The 16,577-nt window shown below is 51.2% G+C and overlaps 5 protein-coding genes across 5 annotated transcripts; 3 read left to right on the top strand and 2 right to left on the bottom strand.

Annotated features, from left to right (window-relative positions):
• Nucleotides 1-81: 81 nt before the first annotated feature.
• Nucleotides 82-3,121, bottom strand: NCS57_01074000 (uncharacterized protein; the record flags this gene model as incomplete). Its single annotated transcript, XM_053060474.1, has 3 exons — nucleotides 82-1,154; nucleotides 1,210-1,348; nucleotides 1,403-3,121. 3 exons carry the CDS (start codon nucleotides 3,119-3,121, stop codon nucleotides 82-84), a joined length of 2,931 nt encoding a protein of 976 aa, XP_052910868.1.
• An 897-nt stretch (nucleotides 3,122-4,018) lies between these two features.
• On the top strand, nucleotides 4,019-5,632 carry NCS57_01073900 (MFS domain-containing protein; the record flags this gene model as incomplete). Its single annotated transcript, XM_053060473.1, has 1 exon — nucleotides 4,019-5,632. One exon carries the CDS (start codon nucleotides 4,019-4,021, stop codon nucleotides 5,630-5,632), a length of 1,614 nt encoding a protein of 537 aa, XP_052910867.1.
• A 983-nt stretch (nucleotides 5,633-6,615) lies between these two features.
• NCS57_01073800 (uncharacterized protein) lies at nucleotides 6,616-7,717 on the top strand (the record flags this gene model as incomplete). Its single annotated transcript, XM_053060472.1, has 2 exons — nucleotides 6,616-7,412; nucleotides 7,465-7,717. The coding sequence occupies 2 exons, from the start codon at nucleotides 6,616-6,618 to the stop codon at nucleotides 7,715-7,717; spliced, it is 1,050 nt and encodes a 349-aa protein (XP_052910866.1).
• Nucleotides 7,718-8,779: 1,062 nt separating this feature from the next.
• On the top strand, nucleotides 8,780-9,361 carry NCS57_01073700 (Lactamase-B domain-containing protein; the record flags this gene model as incomplete). The annotated part of the gene is made up of 2 exons (XM_053060471.1): nucleotides 8,780-8,799; nucleotides 8,908-9,361. The coding sequence occupies 2 exons, from the start codon at nucleotides 8,780-8,782 to the stop codon at nucleotides 9,359-9,361; spliced, it is 474 nt and encodes a 157-aa protein (XP_052910865.1).
• An 81-nt stretch (nucleotides 9,362-9,442) lies between these two features.
• On the bottom strand, nucleotides 9,443-12,823 carry NCS57_01073600 (uncharacterized protein; the record flags this gene model as incomplete). The annotated part of the gene is made up of 7 exons (XM_053060470.1): nucleotides 9,443-9,479; nucleotides 9,677-9,746; nucleotides 9,792-10,101; nucleotides 10,201-11,338; nucleotides 11,413-11,549; nucleotides 11,913-12,393; nucleotides 12,447-12,823. 7 exons carry the CDS (start codon nucleotides 12,821-12,823, stop codon nucleotides 9,443-9,445), a joined length of 2,550 nt encoding a protein of 849 aa, XP_052910864.1.
• Nucleotides 12,824-16,577: the final 3,754 nt, after the last annotated feature.

The following is a 16,577-nucleotide window of genomic DNA, read 5'->3' as shown; positions in this document are numbered from 1 at the left end:
CCCCAGCCCCTGAGTACACAGGTACGCTATCAAGGCAGCTTCAAAGGCTTTCTTGGACTTTGGAGAAACAGGGGAGTTTGCTCATCCATAGATAGACTCATTCAAACCATGTCCCATATCCTTCCTTCTCTCTCCTGATGAGGCGCATTCTACAGGTGTGGCCTGGATTAGAGATTCCAGAATCGCGCCGAACGAGTTGCTTATACCCCACCGGTTTGCTGGACCTTGTGCTAGTCTTGACATTCGTCTGCCTTTGCCAGACAGCAGCCGCAGCCCCTCCTGTAGAATCTTTCGAGGTGCTCCAACATTGCAGATGTTTCCTACTCGAAGCAAGTTTGCTGACATCTTGTGCCCCAGCCTTACATATGTCTGCACCATTTCGTCGTCGCAGGGTCGATCGAGGTAGATAAAGTATAGTTCCGGCTCCTCATCTGACTCGACACCGGCTGTTGACATGCTGTCCACTCTTTCGCCCGAGTCCGGGGCTTCATTTGATGGCCGAGCCATGGGCTCTTGCTGGTGCACTGTGGACACTGTGGACACGCTATACACCCAGATACACAGGGTGGCCGCATAAACCGCGAAAGGCTCCAGGAAGTCGTTGACGCTATATCGACGGACATACCACAGAACAGCCCCGGCGTGGACGAGTGCGAGCCTCGCCTTGAACTGATCGGCAATAACCCATTTGCGTAGATGACCACACGCTTCCTTATACTTGATCTTGTCAAAGCTTCCACTGGAGCTTCCCACATCAGACAACGCAGCCACGTATTGCATGTGCTTGATTGGCGTCAGCAGCAGCAGCCGCGAGAGATGGAGGTGCAAAATAGTTGGATGTTCCAGTCCACCTGCCCTTGCCACAGTTCCATTTGCGTACCAGTGCAGGATATCGAGGCAGTCGCAGGCGCTGTTTCTCCATTTCGACATGATGGGCAGCGCTGGTGGCCATGTTTCGGCAACAGACTGAAGAGTTGAACGGGACTCGATTCTGGCATTGGGTACCCAGTTCGACAGTCGAGTCTGGTACTGAGTCATGGCCTCACTCGTCCTCCCGAGTATCGCGTAGATGAGTAGCAGGTAGCCGAACTCGCCGAGATGTGGCGGTAATCGCTTCTCCATGTACAGGATTTCGATTGATTCGGGCATTGGAGCTGAGGTGAATGGTGTCAGCATGCTTGGTACTATAGTGACTTGGATGACCCTGACCAGGTTTGTTCTTACTGTTAATCTCCTCCAAAGTCGGGGCTTCCCAGAGGTCTTCAGTGCACGGCAAAGGCGACGAGACATCCGCAAGGTGCACGAGGGGCTGGCAGTTGAATTCGAAGACGAAAATACAGTCTAGAAGCTACGCGTCCGTCAGCAGCGTTGAGAAATCATCACTGTCTGTCCAAATACTAACCCACGTCATCATTCCTGTGCGAATTTTAGCCTGGAAGTCTGACCATAGCTCTACTAGAAGTTCCGAGGGAGAAGTGTCAATTTTAAAGTCGGGCTCTCGCATAGATAAAAGGTGCATTGCCTTGCACTGCTCCACGATGTGATGTCGATCAGCCATGGCGCGGTGTATCAGATTTTTCCTGCCGCTTTGAACCATCCAGATGAGATTGAGGATACTAGCTTGAAGAGTTGACAGGCCGAAGCGAACAGGGGTAAACGTCTGTCCTGATGGTTGCCAAAGAAGCTCATGGTCATCTTGAGGGGGGGAGGAAATGCAGTATTCCATATGTGCATTTACCATTTGGAGCATTGCGTCCCGCCACCCAAGGCTTCGAGTCTCCGGGCAGTACCAGGCACCGACAGCTGAGACGGCGAGAAGCAGAACCCAGCCATCTGGCTGTGGTAATGGGCGTCTGGGATTTCGAGCAAACCTGCTCTTCTGAACAAATGGGTAGGAGGGGTGAAATTTTTCAAAGTAAAGCTTGACGAAACGCCGAATGTGAGGCAACGGAGGGATTGTCGTCGGCGCAAGGTTGAGAGCTTGAATATGAGAGGTTGACTGCACTTGTAGTATCAAGTCGTCGTAGACAGATTCAAGAACCAGATCCTCCCCGATTGTTGGCATACGTTCAGCCTCGAAGCTTGCGGAGAGAGGAGTGGATGTATGGTTGGGGTTGCCTGTACTTCTATCAGAAGGAGATATGTCCGTTGTTGCATGTGCCTCGATCAGGCAGCCCCTGAATGGAGCCCTCGCGGCCGCGCCATCGACATAAAATCTTCCCTCGGTCGCCCTTGAATCTCTTGAAGACGTCGGACTTTTAGCAGACACTGAGCGGGGGTTGTCCATGGCTACAGGTTCCCCGTCTTGTTGCTCGAGCAAAATCCAAGGACCGTGTTCGACAGGGGGTCGCTGTATTTGACTAGAGTGCCCCTGCGATGGAGTGTCTGGAGAAAGAGCGGCTCGGGAGAGACCCAGGGCAAATTCGAAGTCACCCAATGCCATGCCGTTGCCAGATGTTGCGATAAGCTGACTATCCCACTCTGGCACCTCTTGATACTGAGGTGATAGCCAGTTTAGTGCAGACATGCCTAGCACAGGTTCGGGCAATCCTTGGCTCAGGGAAAAGTTGTTGGCGTCGACTGAACGAAAGGCCGCGCCAGGTGGCTCCTGTGGAAAGCTCGCGCTACTCGTCAGGTTGATAGTCGGTGTCCAGATGACTTGGTCAATCAGAGGCACACTCGGGCCCATGGTCGAGTTCTCAGCATCATGTTCTCCGCTGAGTCTGGGTACTCTCAGCTGCGGTGCCGAATTTCCGAGGTCAATCGCGTCGGGGCTTGGGGCATCACGGTGGTGTGCGGAAGCCTTGCGTTTTCGTTGTACGGGATAGGTGCACTCGAGGTTCTTCGCGTGACATCGCCTACAGGGTGACCCTTTAGAGCACCGGACCCGGCTGATAGCACACTCACGACAGGCTCTAGCAGAGGCGCCAGCCAAGTCGGAAGCGGTCTGCTGGTGGGATGAGATGTGGCGTTGGAGAACGTCTAGACGAGAGAAGGACTTGCTGCACTGAAGGCATCGGTAGGGCTTCTCACGGGTGTGGCTGCGAGTATGGCGCGTCAAGTGTTCCTGGCGCGCAAAGGTGCAATTGCAGATGTCGCACTTGATCTGAGCCTCGGCCATTGCGTTGCGCGGCCGAGATGGACGTCGACCCACGAGGTTGCATAGCAATCAGAAGACGGGAGGCATGGGATCGCAATAATCGGAGGTAGAGAGGTACGAGAGCAGCCTTACCATGAGGAAAACGTATGTTTGTATCAGTGGGTGTGATAAGACTACGTTGGTGGTTGTCGAGATGAGGTCGGCTAGAATCGCGTGAGCGGTGCACCTGCACCATGACCGCGGGGAAGCCAACCCGGCAGTCATTGGTGGGGTCGCACTTTCCCCAGAGGGAACTGAACTGGCTGCTTGGCCATTGGCAACATCCAGCCAATCCGGGGAAACTCAAGACATAACGTCGCCGTTGAAGAATAGCTTTTTTAGCAAGTTAATAGTTTTAATAAATTGTTTCCTTAATTAGGCATGAAGAAATCAGAGTTGCTATCAGCCTAATACTCTTTTCTTTCTTCACACTGGGCAATCATCATTGCACAGCGATAGTACCTGCCGTGTTGTGCGGGGCCCCCGCCGGAGACCCGCCATCAACCTCCGGTGGAGAGAGGTCGCTCCGGTGGGGGACCATACGACCGGCCTCGACATGGTGAGCCGGGTAAACAGGCCAAATGAGAATGGCATGGCATGAACCATTAACACATTCCATTTGACTCTCATCCCCGCAATGTCTAATGCGCGGAGAACTGGGGTTGTGGGGTGATCCGGCTGGATGGTCCACGAGCCTTACCCAGAGGAGAGTAAACGCTGAGGACCAATTGCACGAGATGCTTCACCCCTGACATTCATGCCCACCGCTTAAATACAATCCTTTCTCCCTTCATGTGGATTGTTTCTGTCATCACCATCCCCATAGTTCGCAGATATTGACCACCAGCTACCACAGGCGTCCCGCGTATTCGCTCCACCATGGCTATCAACGATGACAAGGTGACCAGGGTCAGCCAAGATGACCACCCTCACGACTATCACGGCATCAAGGACCTGGCCATCGCTAAGCAGGCAGCCGAGGAAGAGCACAGACTCACCTTTCTCGAAGCTATTCGGCGATACCCTCTGGCCGTCATGTGGTCTGTCCTGCTATCGACCTCCATCATCATGGAAGGATACGACATCGTCCTGATCTCCTCCTTCTTCGCCCAGCCCTCCTTCAGAGAGCACTACGGAGAGTACATTCCCAAGACCGACACGTACCAGATCACCGCCTCCTGGCAAAACGGCCTCAGCAATGCCGTTAGCGTGGGAACCATCATCGGCGCCTTTGCCAACGGCTTCTTCACTCACAAGTTTGGTTACCGCAAGGTCCTCCTCGCCTCGCTCGTCACCATCTGCGGCTGTGTCTTCATCTCCTTCTTCTCCCCCAGCCTCCCCGTTCTACTGGTCGGGCAATTCCTCTGCGGGATTCCCTGGGGAGTTTTTGCCACCATGGCCCCGGCCTACGCATCCGAGGTCTGCCCCATGGTCCTACGTGGCTACCTCACTGTCTATGTGAACCTCTGCTGGGCCCTTGGCCAGCTCGTCTCGGCCGGCGTGCAGGCTGGGTTCTCTGACAGGGAAGGCCAATGGTCTTACCGCGTTCCATTCGCCATCCAGTGGGCTTGGCCTGTTCCCCTTTTCATCGTGCTCTGGTTTGCCCCTGAATCTCCCTGGTACTTTGTCCGCACCGGAAACTATGACGAGGCCGAAAAGTCTGTCACTCGCCTTGGTTCTACGTCCAAAGGCGCCAACGCCAAGCAAACCGTCGCCATGATGATCCACACCAACGAGATTGAGAAGTCTATCGACCAAGGCACCTCCTATATCGATTGCTTCCGCGGGGTTGACCTCCGCCGAACTGAGATCGCCTGCATGGCATTCGCTGCTCAGCCCTTCTGCGGCTCGGCCATGGGCGGCACTCCTACATATTTCTTCGTCCAGGCCGGCCTTCCCGAGTCAATCTCATTCCGCATGTCCGTGGGTGGACTTGGAATTGCTTCTGTGGGCACCATTGTCTCTTGGTGGTTGCTTCACCCCTTTGGCCGCCGGACCCTGTACCTCTGGGGGCTCGGTCTCCTAACTGCCATCTTACTAGCTGTCGGCTTCATCAGCGTCGGGGCTAGTAACTCGGAAGGTGGCAACTACGCTCAGGCTAGCATGATGCTTTTATGGCTCGGCGTTTATTATTTAACTGTCGGTCCTGTCTGCTACGCCATCATCTCTGAAGTTTCCTCGACCCGCCTCCGGAACAAGAGCATCTGCCTCAGCCGTATTGTCTACTATGTCGCTCAGATCATTTGCAATGTCATCAACCCATACATGCTGAACCCAACTGCCGGTGACTGGCGTGGCAAAACTGGCTTCTTCTGGGCTGGGTGCGCCTTTGTCTTCTTTGTATGGACTTTTTTCCGTCTTCCAGAGACTAAGGATAAGACGTTTGAAGAACTTGATATTCTGTTTGCTCACGGCGTCAAGGCTCGTGAATTCGCTGACTACCGCGTCGACGCCTACGCCGAAGGTGGTGATGTTTTGACCAAGGAGGGCTGAACACCCAGGGCTGTTGTACTCGACGATTAAGCAGTGGTTCGCAGGCCAATGGCCACTGATCATTCGTCATTATCCATTCTGTACTTCATCTCCATAGCTTCACATTTTTGAAAAAAATTTTCGTCATTAAAGACCCCTCCTGTCTAACATGGATCATCGTGACTGTAGTTGATGATGGAAATCATCCCAATCCTAGACGCACTCAGGATCTGATTTTTAATTTCAGGAGTAACGAGGAAGAATCCATATGGACGCCCGCCAGCTTTTAGACAAACCACAAGGAAACCCCCACGTAACAATGTTCAAGACCAACCTGCCGCAGCATTTTATCCGGGGGTAAAAAAAAAAAGAACCCCTGCATCTGATCCCGAGCAACGCGAGAGAACCGAAAAGACCGAGCAAGCTTTGACACTCCCACAAAACGTCGACAAATCAGATGCGGAACCGAGGCTAAACGATCAGCCCACACCACCCTTGATCCTCTTGGCGTTTCGTCTCGCCTTGACGATCCGAGATTTGAGGTGACGCGGATTGCGATGCTTGTTTTTCTTTGCTGAGGACACGTTTGAGCCCTTTTGAAGGCTTTTATTGGCGGCGTGAGGTTGTTCACTGCGGACAAGAGCAGGCTTCAAACTGACAAATCTCCTTCTCTCGTCTAGACAATGCCAAACACGACACACCCTTCACTCGTCTAGAAGCCAAGACATCGTCCATGGATCTGATTTGCGCTCGTATATCAATAATCCTTGGCTCACCATCATTAATCCCTACCTCGCCTTACTGCGCCTCATCTCGCTACCCGCAACCTTACTTGATCCATGCCATCCATCTTCGTCGTCACCCCACAAGTCGCTCTTGGCAAGGTTTTAAGCCCGCTATCTCCTGGGACACGTCTTTTTTAAAGCTGGGCCTCCCCAGAGGCATTCAACCTCGAGCTTACGTCGTCATCGTTCCAACCGTTGTCTTCTGCAGACTGGCTCGCCATGTCAACAAACACCACGTTGCCGCCCGGCTACGAGCCCCCAAGCTACGCGACATGCCACAAAGTGACCGATCGCTGCCCTGTAGAGGCCTCCCTCTATGGTGACTACTTTAGCCTCGGAGGCTGCGTCTTCTTCGTCGTCGCATATGGAATCGCCCTCGTCGCTCAGATCTGGCTCGGAATCAAGGGCCGCACCTGGTCGTACTCCATCTGGCTCGCCATCGGCACACTCTTTGAGCTCATAGGTTACGCCGGTCGCGCCGTCATGAGCCAAAACCCCTGGGTATACAACGCCTTCGTCATCCAACTGGTCCTGCTTATCCTCGGCCCAACGCTCGTGGCGGCCGCCATCTCTGTCACGTTTAAGCACCTCGTTCTCTGGTACGGACGGCAATATAGCTTCATCAAGCCGGTCTTGTACCCCTGGGTTTTCGTCGGCAGCGACCTCTTCTCCATCGTCATCCAGGCTGCCGGTGGTGGTGTCTCCTCGGTTGCTACTGGAGGAGAAGAGGTAAACCAGAGCCTGCTTGATGCAGGCTCGTCCATGCTCATCGCAGGTGTTGTCTTTCAAATGGCCAACATGATCTTTTGCGGTGGCCTCATGCTCTTATACATCTGGAGAAGACGTCGCGCTATCAAGAATGGTTCTGCGAGGCTGCAATCATCCGCTGGCGAACTTGGACCTACCGAGGATCCGACTGGTGCCATCCATACGAGGGCAAGTGACAAGAAGACGAAGACTTTCGTTTATGTCATCACTGTGGCGTACATTGCCATCATTATCCGTTGTATCTATCGGTGGGTTTTCCCTCATGTCTACTGTATCAACATTTAACTGACAAGGTAACAGTATCCCCGAAATGGAGATGGGCTGGGGAAGCGACCTCATGCAGAACGAAACTACCTTTATGATCCTCGACGGTGCCATGATTCTCGCTTCTGTGTGGCTCCTCACAATATTCCACCCGCACTTCTACTTCCCTTTCTTGAGCAAAAAGTCTAAGAAGGAAATGCCCGTGGACAAGCCTCAGGAGGGGGTGGGAACACCAGAATCGCACGAGATGGGGGCCGTACTGAACCGAGAGGACGACACAAAGAAGTGAACAGCCCATGCTGCGGAAGAATTAGGGTTGAAGATGGAAGTTGAGTTGTGAAAAACTGGTCAAATTTGTGAAGAGAATCTAGTTTCGGATCAGGCTGTTTAATAGGTAGACTGTACATAGGGCCTATCATGTTGGGGCTTTCGATATGAACCTTATAGAATAAAACTCAGCGTAACATCTTCGGTTTAAATTCAATTTAAGTTGCCTCAAGTTGCATATTTTCCAACTTCCATTGCGATTACTTTCACGCTGGTGGCCAACCTGTTCTAAAACCATATTCATCGGGCAGATCGTCTCACCTTACATGAGTAGCTTATATAATGTTCTTTCAACTGACTAATGTCTTATTCCTGCCAAGGAAATATCAGGGCTTTACCCTAGACCAGAGCAAAGAGGCCCGGAGTTGTTGTTTTTCTGCTGAGGTATCATGAACATCCTATCATTAGATACATTGATCAGTGAGCAGCGCAGCTCTCTGGATGGGATCGTCAAATATAGGTCAAAGGCGGCTCGCAACGGTTTCATAGCGGAAGCATGCAAGCGTCAGAAATGACAAGGTATTAACTAGTTGATTCGTTCCTATCACCAACCACAAGTGAGATACTTGGAGTTAACGTCGTAGCAGGAGTGAGTGGTAACCCCACTATCGTCACCGCACGGTACTCTTTGAGGAACCCTAGATCACCGGGGTTGGATATCAGTGACCTGACTGGGTAACCTAAGTAGTATTTCTATGTCCAGACCATTCAATGTCAGCCAGTTGCATCGGCGTGATGGCCCATTGGGTACAGTGTAAACCTTATCCCACCTTTCAAGGGATCAGGGGATAGTATTGGAGTTTCAACAAGGGTGACGCGTCTACGTGGCGAGGCTGACGGGGCCGCGGAAATCACCAAGGGGCGATCGCGTAAGATCATGTGAGGTTGGCCAAGCTCTATGTAAGTGGGAGCCGATGGCTTAACCGCTGGATTTGTCAGTTTCAAGCCGCACAAGTGTCGGGGTAATTCCGATTTCCGCTAATAGTTAGCTGTTCTGAAGGTCTGTTATAGGCTTGACCCTAGAATGTCTACTGGCAGTGTTAAGTATGTGTTGTAAGTCACGCACGAGCACATCAATCACTTCGGAGGTGCTAAGTACCTTCAAAGGAAATTTAGCGCAGCCATCTATGCGTCTGAGGATGCTTAAGGCAGAACCCAGAACAACTCGTGGTCAGTGCCAACCAAAGACAAGGTTGTAGCAGACGGCGACGTTGTGAAGTCTGGGAACGTTATGATCAAGATCGTGCACACCCCTGGTCATACTCTAGGCACCATCTCACTGATCTTCGCAGTTTTTGATAACTGCGAGCCTCACGTTGCCGGGCTATCTGGGGGTACTGGAACCCCGAGACAGCAGAACCTGCGCGAGATGAAAACTACGTCGCAAAATTGGTTCGCGGACATCGCTCGGGAGGAGGGCGTTGATATCCTTCTGTCCAATCACAATGTCGCCGATCACGCCCTCTTCCATGCCGACATTCTTGTGCACCGCGGTTCCGACCCAGCTAATCCTTTTGTGGTTCTGGTTGAGAACTTTGAGAAGTACATGAGGATAAATGCACTGTGCTCAAGGGTTGTTGCTGCACGAGAAGGCATGGAGTTGTAGGTGTAGGACGGTCTATATCCCCGGTTCAGAGTATAGATCTGCTCGGAACAAACATCCCTCCTTGGATCATCCCGACGTCACTCAGGTGTTCTGGCGGAAGATGGCAGACGAGATCTTGCTAGGGTCATATACAAACTCAGCATGTTGCCAACACCAAAAAACAAGCTTGTCTCTTGCCATTGCTTGTTCAAAACGAAGCCCAACACGCTATTTCTTCGCTAAACCAAAGTGATCACTTCTTCACAGCATCCTTCCAACTCCACGGCCTCGCCATACATCAACCCGTGTACGTAACACTCTCCTCCGACAACATACCCGCCGCCACCACAAGCCCGAAGAACATGCGGCATGCTCGAGCCGGTGAAGATGCATATCCGATCACCCACTTGACACTCAACAGGAACTGAAACCAGTCTCCCACCACACGTACGGGCAGTGAGTCGACAGTAATTGATAACTCCGGCACCCGCAGACAACTCAAACCTGCCGAGATGCTCGATAACAGGCCCAACGAGAGACTGAAACCCCTTGAAGTCGATACCATCATCCACGGTCTGAGAATCAATGTATTTGCAGGCATTTACGTAGCCATGGAAAGCGTCAGCGCTGTCTGAAGTGTCCTGTTCGCGGTATCTAGCCCATGTCAACGTCTCAGCGAGGTCGGCGAATCTCCGTGACGAGAAATCTTCCTCTGTGACCTCTGCTATCGCCATTACACCCCTCGACCATGCTGCAGCAGTCTGGTGGCATTTTAGCATAATTTGAACGCATTCATATACGTTTTTCGGATTGTTCGCGGCGATGAGGCTCTCAACCTGTGCCGGGCGACTTGAACAAACCGCCTCAATCGTATCGATCATTCTCCCGTTCATGCTGAGTTTTCTCGTATCGGCGAAGGCTACAGTGATAGAGCTGGGCCCACCAGCTCGAAAGCACTCATGTTTCCTCATAGGCAGAGGTTTGTCAGGGAATCCTCGAGTGAGCTGAGGCATCCAGGAGGGCTCGCCGGAGGTCGAAGGTTGGAAGTAACACAGGCCGAGAAAGTCCAGACTTCTCCTCTCTTCTAGACTCCATCTCACCAGTCTTTGAAGCATCTCGGAAAATGAAATGCCGTAATCAGGCCGAAGCAGAGGAGACGCCCGCAGCGACGTCGGCATCAGCCCAAGAACACTAAAGAGATAGTCCTTATCTTCAGTACAAGAGAAGTTTGTGGTTTCGGAAAGCAGCGCCATCAAGTTCTGAGGCCCTTCAATCCTCAAGCTAGCCATTAGCATGAGGTTAATGGCATTTGTGGCGACTTGCTGTGATTTCTGAGGCTGCTGCAGCTGTATTATGAACGTCGATAGGATTAAATCTAGGGCGACGTCGAGGAGGATGCCCCAAGGCAAAGTTTGCTTTCCGATAACGAAGACCGGGTTCTGAGATTTGACAGCCTCCTGGATCACCCATTTCCGAGTGAACCACGGCAAGCTGAATAGAGATGCCACAGCCGGGCCATATATTCGACTGATTAGGGGCGGCGGCGCTGAGGCCTGAGTAGGCTCTTCAGACCTCTTCTGCGATCCGCTAGACGTTTGGACTCCCGAGCTGTGTGATTCTTCTGGAGAGCGAGAGGGCATCAACTGGAACGTCAAGATGGCGCCTTCAAGTTCGGGGGTTGCGTCGCTTAGCCATATCAAAGTTCTGCTGGCTCTTGAGTAAATGTCGGGCATGATCTGGACCTGAGAGTTCCGTTCGGAAATATCAGCCTGGTTGATACACAGCGAATCAGCCCAGATCATCCTAGGTGAATCTGAATATCGCAAGCCGCGAAGCGCAGCGTACAGACTCGGTCCAACCTCCGCGTAGCCCGTGGCCAATCGGATCCTTGCCTGGGGAACTGGGCAGCCCCAAACATAGGAGAGCGCTTCGTACTCTGGTGCATCATCCAGGCTGTGGATCATCAACTCGCACTCGACTTCGTCCTCATCGGCTCCTCTATGAACCTTCAGAAGCCGAAATTGTTTGGAGTTCGCTGAAGACCGGAGAGGCATGTAAGAGTACTTCGGCACCTCTGGGCGCTGAACAGAGGGGGATTGATCTCGCTGAGCTGGCGGTGGGCGCGACATCCTGGGTCTCTGTTCGCGCGGCTGTTGTTGAGGGAGATCTCTTGCTGCCTTGCAAGGGCAGGGAGATGTGGGGTTTTGAGCTAGGACTTGTCAGGACTATCCATGTGCCTCAGCCAGTCAGCTGATATAGCTGCACTTTGTTGGTACAGACAGAACTCGTTACAGGCCAAAAGGCAATCACGAGTTGAGGGTTGTTCTTATATGATAATTTATTGCTGTCAAAGCACAGCGGTAGTATTACCAAGAGGGTACATCTCTTTGGCCTGAGGCCAAGCAGCTTGGCTCCCACCAAGGTCGATTGACGAGCAGAGAGAGCCTTTAAGTGTACAGAAAGTACATGCGGAAAAAGAAAAGGAGTTATTCTAAGCTCTGAGGGCTAATTTATCCTAACTAGTCGTTCAATTCTTGCCATGCTCATGAAAAACGTATGCCCGACATTCAACACTCTCTCGATCGGGATAATCTACAGTCGACGGGTCCACGAAAGCCGAGTGAGGGTTCCGACAAGCAACTCCCTCCTTGGAATCAAAGCTCTTGAACAAGGTGATGATATCAGGCGTCTGGCCAAATCGGTAGTAGAACTTATGCCCTGGGCTCGATGTCACATTAAACGTCGACCCCTCTCGGTTTGGGAAGATGACCTTTGTATGAACAAGATCCTCTTGGGGGATCGAGCGAGCATCGGCTACCGCGAAAGGGTCTTTGTATATTGGCTTTAGAGGTCGCCAAGCATGGATGACTTGGAAGCGCCCCTTCATCAGCTGATCGGCTTCGGAGCCAAGATCAAAGCGCGCGCCCTTGACGGCCTCTTCCGGGGTCAGGTCGACGTGAACCAGTGATACAGGACCCTGAGCGGCCTTTCCCGGTATGGGGGAGGGTTTTCGGATAATCGGGTTGAAGGCGTGGACGTAACTTGCACCGGTTCTTTCCAGGCAAGACTTAGCGTGGTCTTGCGTGTATTCGGACATGAAACTTACGCCTGCTTCAATACTTTCTCTATCTCAGGGAGGTACTCCTTCTTGATGAGATCTGAGTTTGAGAAGTCCGCCACCTTTGTCTCGTGATGGAAGAAAGAGAAGCCATGCTTATCAAGGCTGTACTCCTGCTCCTCACCCGCCACGTCGTGAACCGTGACGGGCACCGCCTCTGCCCACCGACTGTAGTCATGCTTCTCGGGTCTAAATGGGTAGATTGTCGGTGGCTTTTGGCCATTTGGAAGAGGCTTGAAGTAGTTGAGTGTCGTCTGGACGTGTCTCTTGTGCGCGTCGGCTGGAGGGACAGGAAAGGGAGCCGCCATTCTTGCTCCGGCAGAGTGGAAACCACGGCGGGACAAGTTACTGACTCTGAACAGCATCTTGTAAGTAATCGTGAGGCTCTAGAAGTATTATAGTGTAAAGTGGCAAAAAAAGTCTTTCAGGTGAGAACAAGCCCTCTCTTTTATACTTGCCGACTCGTGTATACACGGGGAGTCGGGTCCCCACACCCAACCGACAAGTCACACCGGAAACCGGGATACGCATCTTCAGTACTAATTGCCCTGCTGAGGAACATCTCCATCATATTCATAGGGCATTTACGAGCGGCCCGAGCCTCAGGGGCATATGGGCCAAGTGCCGGCATTAGTTAGGGCAGATGTGACTGTTTACCCACTTGATCAAGCGAAAGCGAGCTTCCCCTGTTGGCATATTGACAGAGAGATCCCTATCAGCCCTGACCGTAACTAGACAAGCGCCGATCTCTCCCATCTTAGCCTAGTTCACCCGGACGTTCTTCCGCTGACTGATCGGCTTCGGGACCCTACAGGTCGCCGAGGAGCACTACGATTTAAGGATATAGTGATGTATGCCCACATGTCCCGTTCTCTCAAAACTCACCTTTTCGCCGCGTGTATGATTCTTTGAGATTGGTTATGTTTGGTGGCCCATACTAACTATGGGAACAAAAATCCTGCTTGACAGGCTGTCAACTCTGACTAAGCTGTACCATTTCAACATAACTTTCCGCCTTGCTGTTTCGAAAACCCTCATCTGACACTGGACGAGTCTCTAAATATGCTACAAATAGATAACGATCGTCTCCAAATTTCTGCATCCTACGGCATTGAGTTCAAGTCTGATCATTCCGTGGAAAACTGCTTCGCTTGGTCCTGGGCCTCGCACTCTCTTTTAGTGATGAGCGATATGCAATCGTCAAGAATCTATGATGACAAGACATCTGTGAGCTGTATTTGCAGGGCAGCAAGTAAAAACTGACTTATTAGAGTTACATTACGACGTGTTCCTATAATGTCTTGGTTATTCCATGGGGAAGGCCCAGGCTTGGCTTATCCTCCATTTGCGTTCCATCTACATGTGGTCCATAAGCTGAACATCGCAAGCTGCGCGTCAATCTAGAGACAGCCTTGTCGCTCCATTGAAACTAATTGTATTGGGCCACAGCGCTCAATGATGAACGGCCGAAGACGTCATGCGTCAGACACGACGATGTAATCCGAGCAGAAAGGTATTGTATAGGGCTGTGTTTATATCTAAGGCCATTTTGGACGCAGAGTAGCTTTACGAGAAGCACTCGTTTATCGTCCTATTCCATGACAGAATCAGGCCCACAAATGCCGACAGAATCTCACTGTGGTTGAGTTACGACTCGCTCCCTCACGAGCAAGCTGCTTTCACGGCGATGGTCTACACGGTTCTGATTCAAACTCACAACAAACTTCCAGTGATGAGTTGGACAACTCAAGTGAGTAGTTCACATCAAGTTATAGTTGTTCAGAGAGAGTCCTTTAGCCGCAAATGATTATAAAAATACCCTCTTTCCGAGCTTTTACTTCTCTCCTAAATACTCATCACTTGCACATACTCACAAGGCAAGTATAAATATCTCCCCTTGAGAACACCGCCAAAATGTGCCTTACTCTTTCCTACATCTTAGAATGCACTGAATGTGGCCACCGTCAGAGTCTCGGCACGTCCCTCCGCCAGGTTTGCAGAGTTGCCGTTGAGGGGAAGCCCTGCATTCACCACGACTTGGAGCACCCAGACCAACATGTTTGCGGTTCATGTTTACTAGAGAAGGAAGAGGAGGAAGCAAAGACAGAAGAAGAGAAGAATCAGGGCAATCAAAAGAAAGAGCCGAGATAGGCTCTTGGGGGTACCATCAATTTACGGCAGTCAAGAGCTTTAGTTGTCGATAATTTTAAATCGATCGTCCGGTTGTTCTAACCCAGCCCTTCGCCGCATTCCCCAGTCTTTCTTCAGCTGGTTACTCCAGGCGGCTTGAACTAAAATGCTTCTGGGTTTATTACTTGCACAGAGATATTCATAAACTATCAATCATTGCCATATGGCAAAACAACTCAGGAGAACGCTTCATTTTGCCTACTTGATGGAGCAGGTTTCAGTTTTCCAAATCCTACGATGATATGTTATTGTACATGACTCTGGCGACGCCCTGCCCCCTGCAGTTGTTGTCAAAGCACCAAACATATCAGTGTTGTTGCTTGGTCACAACAGTGTGTGATTGCAAGACTTGGTATGCTAGGTCGCAGTGCTTGATAGCGGATAGCCTTAGACGTTGCTAATAGACACAGCGACATGGAACCAAGACTTATTTGGGAATTCTTCGTGATTCAGAAGCTAATCTATGTGTAAACCAGCGTTGCGAGAACTCGCGTCGTGCCGTACTACGACCTGTGGCTCTATGACAAAATCAGGTGCATAAACGCGCCGGCTTTGATCGTATCTGAATTGCGTAACCTGTTTTCACAGTGATGATGGACTTTTTTTTTTTTTTTTTTTGAATACATTCCACAACAAGTCTGAGTTTGATAGGCCAGCTAAGTATTCAGTAGCGAATTTGACACTTGCTTAGTCACAACGCAAACATATATAATAGCAAACTATTTCTCAAATGCCCACTTGCCCCTTAAATACTCATCACCAGCACGAACATCCCCATAATACTAATGCAAATATGTACCCCAAAGAAGAATACTGCCAATATGTGCTACACTGTTCACTACGTCGTGGACTGTACCGAGTGCGGATACCGTCAGCGTCTCAGCAGGCCTATCCGTATATCCTGCCCCCTTGCTATGCAGCATAAGTACTGCGGTATGCAAGCAAACTATGAAAACCGAGATCAACACGTCTGTGGGTCGTGTCTGCAAGCGCAAAAGGAGAAGGAGGAGAAGGAAAGGAAGGAGGCGGAGGAGGCAGAAAGGAAGAAAAGGGAGGAGGAAGCCGCGGCAGCGAAGAAGAAGGAGGATGAAATCCAAGTACAGAATATCATGGCGCAGCTTGCCCGCTTCCGGCAGTGAAGCTCTAGCACGCAAGACGAGGCGGGGACGAGAGGACGTCGGATAAGGCCATTTATGACAGTAGGTAAACAATTCGATCCCCTCCGAGATAGCTATTCTCCTATCCAAAAGTGTATTTCTTTGAATATCATTTGCGCATTTATAGCTTGGTCCCCGCTCCAACATAGCCCCTTGACTGATCACAAAGCCACTGAGTTGGGGCAAATACCATCACTAGGATCTGCCTGAGCTATCTAATAGACATTGAAGGTAGTGATATTGACTAAATCAACTTGAACTTCCCAATGGCACGTTATTCCGCAATGGCCTTATGCTTCTTCGACAGGGACCTCGAAAGATGTTGTCCGAACTATATTGGGTTTCTTTCGAGCAGTGGTCAGTTTCCACAAAGGGGCCCCCGTACAGCTGACGGAAACGGTTCAACTGGACGAGCGCCAACAACGGCGCGAACTTAGCTTGACTTTCGATATGTATAAATAACCATCAAGAGTTCACTACTCTTATGCGCAAAGAAAAAGCATGAGCTCGGTCATATTCCACATGGCCATTCATAGCCATGAAGGGCTGCCAATGATATCTATAAAGGCTTGCTACAAGGCCTACAGCCAGAGCGGTGATTGAAATACAAGCAGCCCGCCCATTAACCGCATTCAACTGAGATCAGACAAAAGTGCAGGCATCGTCCGTATCGGGGGCATCGGCTAATTGACTTTCGGCGGATAAGAAGAGCTCCGCCTTGGCTGCCAGGTTTCCCTGAATCCGTGAAAGCTAGTTTCAGAGCGTTCCGCCT

The sequence above is a fragment of the Fusarium keratoplasticum genome, chromosome 8 (assembly GCF_025433545.1).
Source record: "Fusarium keratoplasticum isolate Fu6.1 chromosome 8, whole genome shotgun sequence".
Classification (NCBI taxonomy): domain Eukaryota; kingdom Fungi; phylum Ascomycota; class Sordariomycetes; order Hypocreales; family Nectriaceae; genus Fusarium; species Fusarium keratoplasticum.
This window is presented reverse-complemented; position numbering and strand designations above follow the sequence as displayed.